The 14,152-nt window shown below is 39.5% G+C and overlaps 1 protein-coding gene across 1 annotated transcript in view; it reads left to right on the top strand.

The window, feature by feature from the left end:
* Positions 1-6,711, top strand: part of LOC117507062 (SPRY domain-containing protein 3-like) — a 50,347-nt gene extending 43,636 nt beyond the window's left edge. The window contains exons 9-11 of the mRNA XM_034166816.1: positions 847-966; positions 5,160-5,275; positions 5,376-6,711. Coding sequence (XP_034022707.1) covers positions 847-966; positions 5,160-5,275; positions 5,376-5,510 — 371 coding nt within the window. The 3' untranslated portion in view covers positions 5,511-6,711. The remainder of the gene's footprint in view (positions 1-846; positions 967-5,159; positions 5,276-5,375) is intronic.
* Positions 6,712-14,152: the final 7,441 nt, after the last annotated feature.

Below are 14,152 nucleotides of genomic sequence, written 5' to 3'. Positions count from 1 at the left end.
AGTGCGCCCGTGTATGTGCATAGAACAGGTGATCCGAGTGATGAGTGTGTGTCCACTCAGCTGCACGTGTGTATTCACAATGGCTGAAAGAGCCACTACCTGTTCTACACACGCGCGTGTGCCTGCTTGTGTAGAATAGGTGATCAAAGCAGTGTGCGAGTGTGTGGCCGAAATGTTCTCTCAGCTGCATGTACATGTGTTCATAAACGCTGTGACAGCCACTCTACGTGCGCAAATGGGGCACACGCTAGTACAGGAGCTGTCCATCCAGAGAGCACACAAACAGGCTGACAGCTGTCAGTAATCGCCTTCTGTTAGTCCGGTGAAAAATCCCTTTAGGTGTTTGATCGGTATATACTTGCATTGCTAGATTTTACTTGTCCGGCTGGACTCCGTAACTGCTGATGAACTGTGCTGGCAGTGCACCAACTTCCCACATGTGCGCAACTTTCAGATGCAGCCAGTTGACTTTCTCTTCTCTCTTTTTTTTAAACTCTTTTTTGTGGTCATTTCACTTGATATGCATCTTAACACAACTGTAGTTGGATTATCATTGTGGGACGACACTTTACATGGGATTTATTCATACCAGAGGTGGATTATGCATTTGTCATCTAATCGACATTTCCAGCACACTTTTCACACGTGCGCCAATTCATAAGTCTGACACCACTCTGCGTGATTCCGGCTATGTGTGACGGGGTATTAATTTCTTGGCAACAGCGTGTCATCAGAATTAATTCTTTTTATAAAATAACTTTCCATTTCTTGGTTTGATCTCCATCTAACGGCTTCTCATGGATGGTGACACTAAGTACAAATCGGCTTTCTTGATGTTCTTTGTAGATGATGGAAAGCTGTTCCAGGGCAGCGGTGTTGGCGATCCTTTTGGGCCACGCTGCTTTGAAGGAGACATTATGGGCTGTGGCATCATGTTTCCACGTGACTACAACCTTGATGATGAAGGTGTTCATGATTACATACAGCAATGTGCAAATGTTTTTGTCCCATTAAAATGTGTGACCACTTTTCAGCTTTAAAAAAATACAATACTTCTTTAAGGAGAAAAAAGTTTTTAAATGTTCTCCTAAAATTCAGAACAAAATTGGGTTGTATTTAATCAGGTTTTTACAATCTTTTTAGTAAAAGAAAAATTCTGCATTATTATTAGGCAGAACATAGCCAAGGAACCAGAGCTACCACCTCAGTTTCTAACCAAAGGGTTGGCTAATCATGTCCTGTCGCTCTCTCTGTTGCAAACAATTACGCAGCACCTTCATACCTTAAAAAAAGGTGGGGATATCTGGCATTCATGAGCATTCAGTGTTAAGAAGGAAGAGTCAGTGGTCAGGGCCAGGCACCATTCTTCGTTAGTGTCATGAAGCTAGAAGTGGACAGTTTGGATAAGATACTATCCTGCTACAGATGCCAAAGGAAAGCTTTGTTGTAGCCACCTGTCATCTTCTATATTATTTTGGACATCTCTGCTGTGCACCCACGCTGCAACTAAATTAAACTCCAGAGAACTAAGCTAGTCTTTCTCAAAGAGTGGAGACATCACCACAAGACAGTGGTGATGCCTGTTATTCAGAGAACAAGACTCCAACATCAGCAGTTCAACCCTTTTTTTTTTCCTGTTAATTACATAATTTTTTGAATCTTAATTTACTGTCTTAATGTATTTATAAATTGTTTAGGTTTTTGTTATCATGTGCACTATTATTATCATCATTATTACGTCCACCAAGGATGTAATAAAATCAGCTGCATTTATTTATTTATTTGTTGGTCTGTCTGCATGGATTTTTGACCAAATTTTCACCACAGATAGATATTAGACCAAGGAAGACTCCATTAAATTTTGGAGGTCATCTGGATTCTGGATCAAGTTTCAGTTTATGTAGGGTTTGAAGGATTAATTCAAAACTACTTCACGGATTCGTACCACATTTGCACCACAGATGGATATTAGGGCATGGAAGACTCCACTTAATTTTGGAGGTGATCTGGATCCGGATTCTGGATCAAGATTTCACTTTATATAGGCTTTGAAGGATAACATCAAAACTACTCTATGGATTCTCACCAGTTTTGCACCACAGATAGATATTAGCACATGGAAGACTCTACTGAATTTTGGATCCGGATTGGCAGACAACAGAAATCTCTGATGGCTCTTATTATTATCGTTATTGTTATTATTATTATTATCATTATTTATTTTTTTTACTTCTATTTTGTCATTTGATTTTTTTTTTTTTTTATGGACCACAAAGGAAATCAATATTTTCACTTTCCTGCGTCATCCATGTATTTTTAACATGTTTACAATTGTATTATGTACTTACATTGAACTTAGTAAATCAAATCTCACACGCACACACTCACATTTTTAATATAAAGATGATGTACTACCCCCTGCTGGAATGGCGTGTTACTCCAGAATGTAATTAGCATCGTTAACTAATATTCATAGTTTCTCCAAAAAAAAAAAAATGTGTGTATATATATATATATGTATATATATGTATATATATATATAATTCCTATTAGCGTTCTGTTTTGGCAGTGTTCATCCTTGACCCAAAATACATAAGCATACCAAACGGCAAATGCCAGCTGTCTTCAGTTTGTCTGTGATCAAAGTTAGAAACACACGCACACACAGAGACGTTCTTGTCTTTTCCACATTCTGCAAGCAGATGCTTCTATTCTGAGACACAGATATGATGACAGAAGACATCAAATGCAATACACATTTCACTCATGGTACTAAAAACACGACACTTAACTCAGTCATAGTAACAGCAGCATGACACTTAACTAAACTGACTATACCAATTGAACTACAAAAACACCTAAATCAGTAACACTAACAACACTGTTAAATTAACATGCACCACAATAACATTTAAAACCTGTGCTTCTATGGTGCATTGCAGCACAACGTCCATTGTTTACTAGTAAGTTCCTTCGGCTGCTCCCTTGTTTTCACTTGGGGTCACCACAGCAAATCCAAGGTAATTCTGCATGTTGATTTGGCACAGATTTTACACCAGATGCCCTTCCTGATGCAACTCCACATTACATGGAGAAATGTGGCAGGGATGGGGTTTGAACAGGAAACCTTCCATACTGAAACCAAGCACACTAATCACTGGGCCACCACCTCTGCACTGGTTAGCTAAAATCGCTAATTTCTCAAAAATATTAGTCCTATCAACGTTCATTCTTGACCCAAAATATATAAGCATACCAAACGGCAAATGCCAGCTCTCCTCTGTTTCTGCATGATCAAAGCCATATGCACGCACGCACACACAGATGCCACTTGCCTATTATAATATATAGGTCAAAACGGTTATACATGTGATTAATTTAGATTTATTAATCTGTTTGTAATTAATTGGATTAAAATTTGTACTGTCTAACAGCACTAATTTAAACACCTCATTTATGTACTGACAATACCTTTAATAAATCATTGCTAAACACAGTTAGCCCTTAATTACCTTAGTTAATGCAGTAATAAGCATTAACTAACATGAACAGCACCATTAATAAATATATTATGAAACACATTACTTGATGCTTAATTGTTATATAATGCTTATTGCTTCATTAATATGAACACATTAATAAATGATTACTTAACATTAATTAAATCTTAATTCTCTGTAAATTCCTTTTACTGCATAACTAACATGAACATCACTAAAATTTCACATAACTGAGAAAATGTAGTTTCTAAAGAAGTCCAAGCAAGATAATGTAGGTTTATTTTTGTAACATGTTGCAAAATCACAGCTCATTTTAATGAATAGGTCATATTTATCTGGAGGGAAATTCATAGTGAATATTTTCATTAATTGCTGTCATGCAAATTAAGTACAGAAGGTGTGTGTGCACGTGTGAGGTTTTGAGATTACTTGCGACCCATCTGACATTAACATCCATAACATTTCTTGTAAATTGCTTCCAAATCTACCAAATGTTGGTCATAGCATCTGATCCCTTGAATTTCTCCTCCTGAGACGTTGAAATTCTAAATTGTTTCCAGACAGCAGGAATTTTGATCATATTGACAAGATCATATTATGAATCCTTCATCTAATACAGTGGAATAAAATTCTAGTGGTGCCAGAGAGAATTCTTTTCATGACTTAAACATAATGCAATTCTAAAGTACCCTCAGCTGTATGAGTATGTACCTTTTTAATGGCGTATGCAGAAGGCGTGCTTGTGCGCATACACATGAGCTTTTGAAAAGACCGGAAGTTACCTTTGAGCGCGTCTGATGCCCATGCACGCTGACGTCAGCAAGCTGTCTTGTAAATCACTCCAGAGATGTTATCAGCTTACAAAAACTGTTTTCCATTTTAGAAGTGTTTATTTTTGCTAGCTTTTACATACTATATGAGAAACATGTTATATTTACACAAAAACACTGCGGTTTGGGAGCGGATTCCGCCATGTTGTATTAGCAGCCAGAGAGAGACCAGCAGTGACATCACAGTGCCTCTCTACTCTGATTGGCTGTCACTGTGTTCTTCCCAGAATCCCAACATGATTCATGCTGTTGGCCATGAGCATAACAGTAGGAAACAATGTGACCTTTTGACCTCTTAAAATAGATCAAAGTTAGCCAGCTCTGAACTTGTCCAAGGTCTGCGTCCCAGGAATGTTCCTTGTGAATTTGAAGACCCTGGCAGTAATGGGACTGGATGCTGAGCACAGACAGATGGACGGATGCAAGGCCTTCATAGTACCCGATGGCCATATTTTGGCCTCGGGTAAAAAAAAATAACTCATTGGCACTGTAATAAATTAGTACTAAACACTAGTTACCAATTTTAACATTATTATTAACTGTTAGTTAGTGCTTATTTCTGTGTAATCTAACCTGAACACCACCATTGATAACTTACTACTGAATAGAAAATTCTTAATTAATGCAGTAATGAGCATTAACATGAGCACCACATTAATAGCTTATTGCTAAATCCTTTAGTTAATGCTAATGTCAGTGTAATGTGTTACCGATGTTGTTGAAGCTGTGGGGTGCATTGTGTAGACTTGACTCTTTTAAGATTCAGAGCACACTGTGCTGTGTCACGTGTAACGTCTCTGTCTGTCTGCATTCGGCTTCTGCGTTTCAGATGACACAGAGGACTGGGATGTGGACATGAAGCCTAATGAAATTCAGAATGACTTGTTTGCAAATAATGAAGATGAAGAGGATGCTGGAGATGGTTTGGCAGGGCAGAAGGTCACGGTGAGATGCTATTGAAATCTCAAAATGGAAACAAACAATTCTTAACAGCCTAATTGTAAATGATTTATATTTTGCTTTGTGTTCCTTTTTGTTTGAACAGGTGTTCTTCACTCGAAATGGAAAAGTAGTGGGCCGGAGAGAAGTGGTTTTACCATTGGGAGGCTTTTACCCCACTATTGGCATGATGAGCAGTGGGGAGAAGGTCCGGGTGGACCTGCACCCCCTCAGTGGCTGACTGGGGCAGAGGTGAAAGCACAGGAGGGGACGGGGATGAATGAGCTTGAAAACTGTCTTCACAAGAAAAAGGCATGAAGACCTTTTTGGAGATCTGACACTACCTCTCTTTATCGGCAAACTCCAATGTGCTATTTAAAAAATACACTCCAGTATAGCTGTCGACTGTGGCGCTATTATTTTGAAATGCTTTTTTTTTTCTTCTTCAATGATCACTATGAATGCCAGTAATAGATGTGCCAAAAAAGCCTTTGTGATGCAATAGATTTTATAGAAAAATTCACTCTGCAATATTTGACGGTTAAGACACTTTTTGACAACTAAATCACATAAAGATAATTAAATAATACAAAATATGGTGTCAACACACTAAGTAAAACTGCAACACTGAAACAATACATGGTTCACAGAGGCCATGTTCAGACAGCTTAATTCTGATATCAAACGCTAATTAAATCGATGGGCTGTATTGTTTTTTGTTTTTTTTCCTCGCACTGGAACCTGTACCGTGGGTTGCACCTAAATAATGAGCCTCGTCTGTTCTCACCAGAGGAGTGATATCAGCAGTAATTTGTGTCAGTGTCACTGTGACGGTGTGCAGCCTCTGCAGGCAGACTGCGCTCGTTACCGGGTGTTTCTGAAAGCTGCTTCTCATTGTTGTTCACTTACAGATGACACATTACTGACACCCAGTGGTGAGAACGGTAGTTTGGAAAAGCCATTCACAGGAAGTCTTCCAGAAATGTACAATGACATGAACCTGTTTTTTTTTTTTTTTTTTTTTTTTTTTTTACAACGCAGCTGTCTTTCGACACCCCACAGCTGTAAGTGCACAGCTGTTCCAGGCTGCGGTCAGTTGAGGTGTGGGACCTCAGAGCCTTGCTGCTGTGCACGCTGCCACTCTGTGACAGGTTTCAGGCACACCTGCAGGGCCATGACTGTTATCAGTCACATGGATACTTTTGCTGAGTGACCTTTGCGCGCTGTGAGAAAGGCCCGTGGGCCACGTGTTTGCACTCTGTTCATTCTTTGTGTGAGTGCACGTCATTAGAACTCACTGAGTACTTTGTGCTTCTGCATGCATGTTTGTTCTGACATAATGTCATTACAGCATATTTATGACAATCATTTTAAAAGAAATAAAGCCACATTTGAGGAAAGTATGGACTATTAAATATGTTGAAACTTGACAAACTGTTTTTTTTAAATTGCTGCTAACTGTTTGAAAAGCAATATTATACATCAGGTTTTTTTTCTTTTCTTTTTTTTTTGGTTTTTGGGGGGTTTTCTTTTGTTAGGGTTCGTCACACCAGATTATCCGTCTCCTGTATACCCTAGGTCCGGGGTCTTCAACTCCAGTCCTCGAGGGCCTGTGTCCTGCATCTTTTAGATGTTTGGACAAGAACAGAGAAGGGATCTAGCCCCAGGTCCCTTCGCTGTTCTTGTCCTAACTGTCTCAATCTGGCCTCTTTGACTTTGTCTCCAAACCATTCTACCTGTGCTGTCCCTCTGATAAGTTCATTCATAATCTTGTCCATCCACCCATTTTCTAGAATTGCTTATTCTAAGTAAAGGACGCGTTGCACGTTTTTAACTTCCTAGTTAGCAAGAAAACATAAAAGTACTCATGATTTAGTCTCTCCATGCACATGCACTAATAATTAATGGTCGATGTATTTTATTGGTAATTATTTCTCTCATTCTGAGCATAAGCAAGTGCATTTCCAGAAAACGTCTTAGTCAACATTTCTCGGGTGTGATGTACATTTTAGAATGAGCACAAACATCCCAGTGACTGACAGAGCGAAACGAACCTGCTATGCCCGAAACCGAAGCTTCTGAGCTTTTATTTGAAAGTAATGGCTCGGCTTTACAGAGAGGAGACGACACACTTCACCCCGAAACTCTTAACTTTTCAGTCTGTCAAGTTTGGAACCCAAAGTATGGTGACACGCTGTTTGTGTGTCAGGATGCTGTTTTACTGCCAGCTTGATCATGGACGTGCACAGTCTCCATCATGCTGTTTTTATAGACTGCCTGAAAATGCAGATGTATTTCTCATACTGGACAAATGTCAGTAGATGTTATTTTCAGGAGATAATGGACTCTCTAAGGTGCCACAATCATGACAGAACTTGACCTGAAGGCAGAGCTGCGATTAGACATCATTCTCTGGCTCATGTGTGATGCTGCATGGTGGCTTCTTTGATCTTTATAACTGGGTGAATGTCTTGTTCATTTTTTCATCTTTTGCTCTCTGTTCCTTTTAATGGAGCTTTTAATGAAAGTTTAAAAAAATTATTTTACTTTGAGAGTCTAACGGGAATTTGGGTCTTGGTCTGTAAAACAGCGCACTGTTTTTACACGCATCTCAGCTGTTCATTGCAGCTTTGTACATGGATGTGAAATATCATAGAACTGATCAGACATGTGATCAGATCTGTGATATTTGTTATGATTTCTGTGTGACGTGTCCTTTAAGTGTCACAGAGGAGGCTGGAGTCTATCCCAGCAGTCAGTGCTCGAGAGGCATTGTACACCCTGCAGAGGCCACCAGCCTATGACGGGGCCAACAACACATATAGACAAACTCATTCATACTCTCTGTCCATCCCTGCTGCTTCCAAAGAAAGTTGCAGCATCTTCAGCTCTGCAACTTCCCTGTTTTTTGTTGGCGCCCCCACCTCCAAGCCTGATCGTTGTCAGCTCTCACTCGCTTCCTCTTCTTTACCACCAAAGTCATTCTGCAAATGGCCATCTGATGCTTTCTAGCAACACTCCCAGTCACCACCTTACAGTCCCTAACTTCCTTCATGTTGGATCTCCTACATAGGATATAGTTCACCTATGTGAACCTTCATTCATTCTTGTGCATCACCCTGTGCTCCTTCATCCGAAAGCAAGTATTGATGACAGCCATTTTCATCCTTTTTTTTTTTTTTTTTTTTTGCTAAAATCTACGATCATCTGCCCATCCACATTCCTGACACTGACACACCCACACACCCATTGCTTCTTCAACACCTGTTCCCTTCACCAACATGCCCATTGAAGTCTACTCCAATCACCAGTGTTTTGTGCTTGGCTACACTCTACCATCTCATCTAACTCCCTCCAGAAAGCTTTGTCCTACATCTCACAACCTGTGGGGCATATGCACTGATTACATTAGTCATCACCCCTTCAATTTCTAACTTGACACACATCACCCTGTCAGACACTCACTTCACCTCCACTGGATTTCGAACATGTTCTTCCTACAGAAGTCTTAACACCAATTCTCTTTCCATCCACACACGATTTGAACCCACCACTGATGCTCCTAGCCTTACTTCCCTTCCACTTGGTCTCTCTTACCACAGTATTTCAACCTTTCTCATCCATCATGTCAGTCAACAGTCTCCCTTTACCAGTCATTCCGCCAACATTCAAAGTCACGACTCTCACACTTGTAATGTTTCTCCTCCCACTGTCTTTGAACATTTTCTTTTCCTCTTCTTCTTCACCCAACAGTTGCCCATTTTCTGCCAGCACCCTGACAGCAAAGGTGACGGCTGTTGTTAAATGCACTTTGTGATGCAACAGGACCGGCTCTCCAAATGCACTAGCTTGTGCACCCAATATGGCTGATTATTTGAAAGAAATTAGTGTACTACTTCTACCCTCCTCATTTACCCAGGCTTGGAATCTGATGTTGTTAAGACTAATGTGCTGTTATTGTACTGTATTAATTAATTAATTAGATTTTTGTATTTTGACAAATGCTTTCTTTTTATACAGAGCAGGTAGCTGAGTGGATAAGGAGCTGGCCTGCCAATATGTAGACCTGGGTTCAAATCCTGCTCACACTGTCTGTGTCCTTGGACAAGACACTTAATCTGGATTGTCTCAGTCCACCCAGCTGTAAGTGGGCACTGTCCTTTACTGGGAAGTTAATCTGTGTCAGACTGGTGTCCCATCCAGGGGGAGTCGTAGCTCTCGTCCACTTCATGCTACATAATCTGGAGTTAAGCACTAGTGGGCCTTGGAGCCTATAGGACTGGCTTCTCCTTTCTTTTTATAAACGGGTAATGATCATGCCAAAAGATACCCCACCCCCCAGGGATAAGATGACAATATCAAACTTGTGTCAGGAATGATTCCAAACTGAAAAATGTTCATGGACAGAATAAAGCCATAATGATTTGCTCTGCTCAGGTATATTTTCCTGTATATTTGTCAGTTTGCTAGTGTTTTATTTAAGAAAAATTTGGGTCATTAACTCTTGAGTATTTTCCTGTGAAATCTGTTAATTTACACACAATTCAATTGTCAATTTCAAAGGATTTTTCATTGTTGGTTTAAGCAGGACTCCTATCAGTCATAATGATTTAAATGGGAAATGAAATTATGACTGTGATAATCTGGATGTTTTTGATTCACCGAGCACTTTGACCTGTTATCTAAAAATGATACCTAGTGCAAATTGAGGGGGATTCGTTCAGATTTAACCTGCTGTAAATTCTTCAGTGATATGTAGATTGTGCATACAGTACAAACCAGACTGTCAGAAAGACTCTTCTAAATAACTGACATGTCAGCACTGGTACAACTAGTAGGACTGAAGCACATGTTGGAAATTTTGATCCATGCCTCATGTTCGTGGTGGGTCATTCATTCTGCAAACCACCTGTAGCTGTGTGTCCAAGATGGACAGAACAATCCAAACACAGTGTCACCTTTCTGGATCCAAGCTTCCCTGACGACAGTCAACTCCACTACTAAAAAGACAAACTGGTTTTCAGGGTGAAGCTGGTCAGCAGTCAGGTTTAAATAAGTAATCCACAGCCATCATGTAATGAACTGCCCGTGTCACATGGGTCTGTGCTGCAGACACGGCACACTGTGTTTATGGTATTTATGTTTTCCATGCCATCAGCATAACATGCTGTAATGTCACTTTTCATTGCTGTCCATTTCTGTTAATCATCACCTTAAGTCACAGGAGTGGAATTGTTGCTGTGATACATCTGGTAAACACTTTTGTCCACAGTGCATCACAGTTTCACATCATCACAGTAGCTTCATAGTGTCAGTGACCTTGAATACCCCCATTCCTGTTCTCTGTGGTCATTTCTTCAAATACTTTTTTATTTCTCTGTTTTTACTGTAATCCAACATGCCAATGCAATAAAGATTTGTGCCATCTGCTGGCCTTTATTTATTTATTTATCGAGGCAGGTGTAAAAACAAGGAAACAGTTTAAATCCATGAATAATTATGTACATTAAATATTGTTGAGCCTTCTTTTTCTGAGGTTTATGTCTGACTGAGTTTCACTGGAAAAGTTGGCAACATTTCAGTTACAAACATTCAGATTCTGGACTGAAAAATACTTCAATTACAGGTTTTTATAGTTCAACATTGTGGGCGCAAAGATTGTTAAATTACTGTAGGACAGTCCAACTATAAATGCTGCATGAAAACAGAATTGTACTCACTATGCACATCAGTTAGTCACAACATTGTGACCACTGACAGGTGAAGTTAACATTATCACATTCCAATGGCTCCTCTCAGTTAAGTGGGGGTATGTTAGGTGGGATGTTTTATTGAAGTTGATGTGTTGGAATCAGGAAAAATGTGGAGACATAAAGCTCTGAGTGACTTCGACAAAGGCCAAATTGTGATAGCTAGATTACTTGGCCACCACATCTTCAAAACTGCAGCTCATATGGCATGCTTCCAGTGTGTCAAGCGAAATTTATGACTACTATGAAGTATCTGATCAGGCCTAGTGGACAGGTCACTGCAGCAAAATGCTTGACTTGTCTGCATAGTTAATTGAGTGGCATGCAAGGGGAGTGGGACGTGTGTACACAGTGGCCCACTGAGAACTGTGCCATATGTCTAATCCTGCCTCCCACCGCTTGCAAAATATCTGAAGTATGATGTTCGTAGCTGGACGAGTGCATATGCGTACCTCCTTTGCTTCAGTTGTGTCACAGGTCAGGAATTTTGTTTGACACCAGTCAGTTGTAACTATCAAAAGTTGTCCTATGATAGAAAATTGGTGCACCAGCCATAGGGTCATGGGTGGATGCATGTGGGAGGCAAAGGCTGCCTTGTGTGGTACAATCCAACAGAAGAGCTATTGTTGATCAATTTTATGAAAACGTTTCTTGGTTCTCTTACAATGGTGTCACAACACAGTGTCTCAATAGGTCAGGGCTCTTTGGTGGAAAAAGTAGAGCTAAACAATATTAGGCAGGTGGTTACAATGTTATAGCTGATAAAAACCCAGGATACTTGCTTTCTAGCCAAATTAAAATGGCTGCCTATAGCTTCCAGTGCATTTTAATTTGGTTATGCCATTTCAAATATGAAAAGCAGGTTTCTCAATATAAACATTTTTAAAATTGTCTTCCTTAAACTCAAACCAAATCTCTATAATTTGATATAAATGAATTAAAAATATAAAAGCCAACATGATGGGTTGCATAAGTATGGGAACCTTTTGGTATAATACCTGTACATAATCAGTTTTATTGCCAGTTTTCTTTAGACAAGTCAGGGGATGGATACATGAACATTTCCAATTCACTAAGTATGTCTTGGACTGTATTTACAATAATTACGAAGAAATACAAACAGTGTTGCACTCTGGTAAATCTGTGTGGAGTAGACAGTCCTCAAAAACTGAGTGACTGCAAGAAGGAGAAGAGTGAGGAAAGACACCCACACAACCCAGACGAAGATATAGGCTTATGTGGCTGTGACTGGAGAAATTGTGCACACTGCCAATTTTGCATTGTGCATCACCAGTTATACAGCTTAATGATAAAGTGGTATAGAGGAGAATTGTCTTAAAAAGAAGACATAGAAGTTTAGCTACAAATTGCCAGACGGTGCATCTGAGATGCAAGCCTGGATTTGATCTGTTTTGGTGAAAGAATATCCTTCTCCACTCTACTCCACTATGAAGCTAAGAGTGGTGATGCAAAATGCAAAGCTTGTACTGTGCACAATTTCTCAAATCACAGCCACATAAGCCTATAACTTCTTCCGGGTTGTGTGGGTGTCTTGGTGGCTTTCCTCACTCTTCTCCGTCGTGCACAGTCACTCAGTTTTTGATAGCTGTCTACACAGATTTACCATAGAGTGCCATTCTGTTTGTATTTCTTCATAATTGATGTAAATGAAGTCCAAGACATTTTCAGTGACTTGGAAATGTTCATGTATCCATCCCGACTTGTCCGAAGAAAACTGGCAATAAAACTGATTATGTACTGGTATTATACTAAAAGGGCCCCACACTTATGCAACCCATCATGTTGACTTTTACATTTTTAATTAATTTATATCAAGTTGTAGAGATATGCTTTTAGTTAGAGTTTAAAGAAGATAATTTTAGAATTTTTTATATTGAGAAGCCTGATTTACTTTATTTTAAATGGCATAAACAAATTAAAATATGTGAATTACCAAGGGGCCAAATACTTTTGCAAGGCACTGTATATTTAACCCAGCCTAACTACAACCCCTGGCAAAAATTATGGAATCACCGGCCTCGGAGGATGTTCATTCAGTTGTTTAATTTTGTAGAAGAAAAGCAGATCACAGACATGAGACAAAACTAAAGTCATTTCAAATGGCAACTTTCTGGCTTTAAGCAACACTATAAGAAATCAGGAAAAAAAATTGTGGCAGTCAGTAACGGTTACTTTTTTAGACCAAGCAGAGGGAAAAAATATGGAATCACTCAATTCTGAGGAAAAAATTCTGGAATCATGAAAAAAAGAACGCTCCAACACATCACTAGTATTTTGTTGCACCACCCCTGGCTTTTATAACAGCTTGCAGTCTCTGAGGCATGGACGTAATGAGTGACAAACAGTACTCTTCATCAATCTGGCTCCAACTTTCTCTGATTGCTGTTGCCAGATCAGCTTTGCAGGTTGGAGCCTTGTCATGGACCATTTTCTTCAACTTCCACCAAAGATTTTCAATTGGATTAAGATCCGGACTATTTGCAGGCCATGACACTGAACCTATGTGTCTTTTTGCAAGGAATGTTTTCAGTTTTTGCTCTATGGCAAGATGCATTATCATCTTGAAAAATGATTTCATCATCCCCAAACATCCTTTCAATTGATGGGATAAGAAAAGTGTCCAAAATATCAATGTAAACTTGTGCATTTATTGATGATGTAATGACAGCCATCTCCCCAGTGCCTTTGCCTGACATGCAGCCCCATATCATCAATGACTGTGGAAATTTACATGTTCTCTTCAGGCAGTCATCTTTATAAATCTCACTGGAACGGCACCAAACAAAAGTTCCAGCATCATCACCTTGCCCAATGCAGATTCGAGATTCATCACTGAATATGACTTTCATCCAGTCATCCACAGTCCATGATTGCATTTCTTTAGCCCATTGTAACCTTGTTTTTTTCTGTTTAGATGTTAATGATGGCTTTCGTTTAGCTTTTCTGTATGTAAATCCCATTTCCTTCAGGCAGTTTCTTACAGTTCAGTCACAGACGTTGACTCCAGTTTCCTCCCATTCGTTCCTCATTTGTTTTGTTGTGCATTTTCGATTTTTGAGACATATTGCTTTTTCTGTCTTGACGCTTTGATGTCTTCCTTGGTCTACCAGTA

Source organism: Thalassophryne amazonica, chromosome 3 (genome assembly GCF_902500255.1).
Source record: "Thalassophryne amazonica chromosome 3, fThaAma1.1, whole genome shotgun sequence".
NCBI lineage: Eukaryota > Metazoa > Chordata > Actinopteri > Batrachoidiformes > Batrachoididae > Thalassophryne > Thalassophryne amazonica.
Note: the sequence above shows the minus strand (reverse complement) of the source record. Positions and strands in the feature narration are given on the sequence as shown.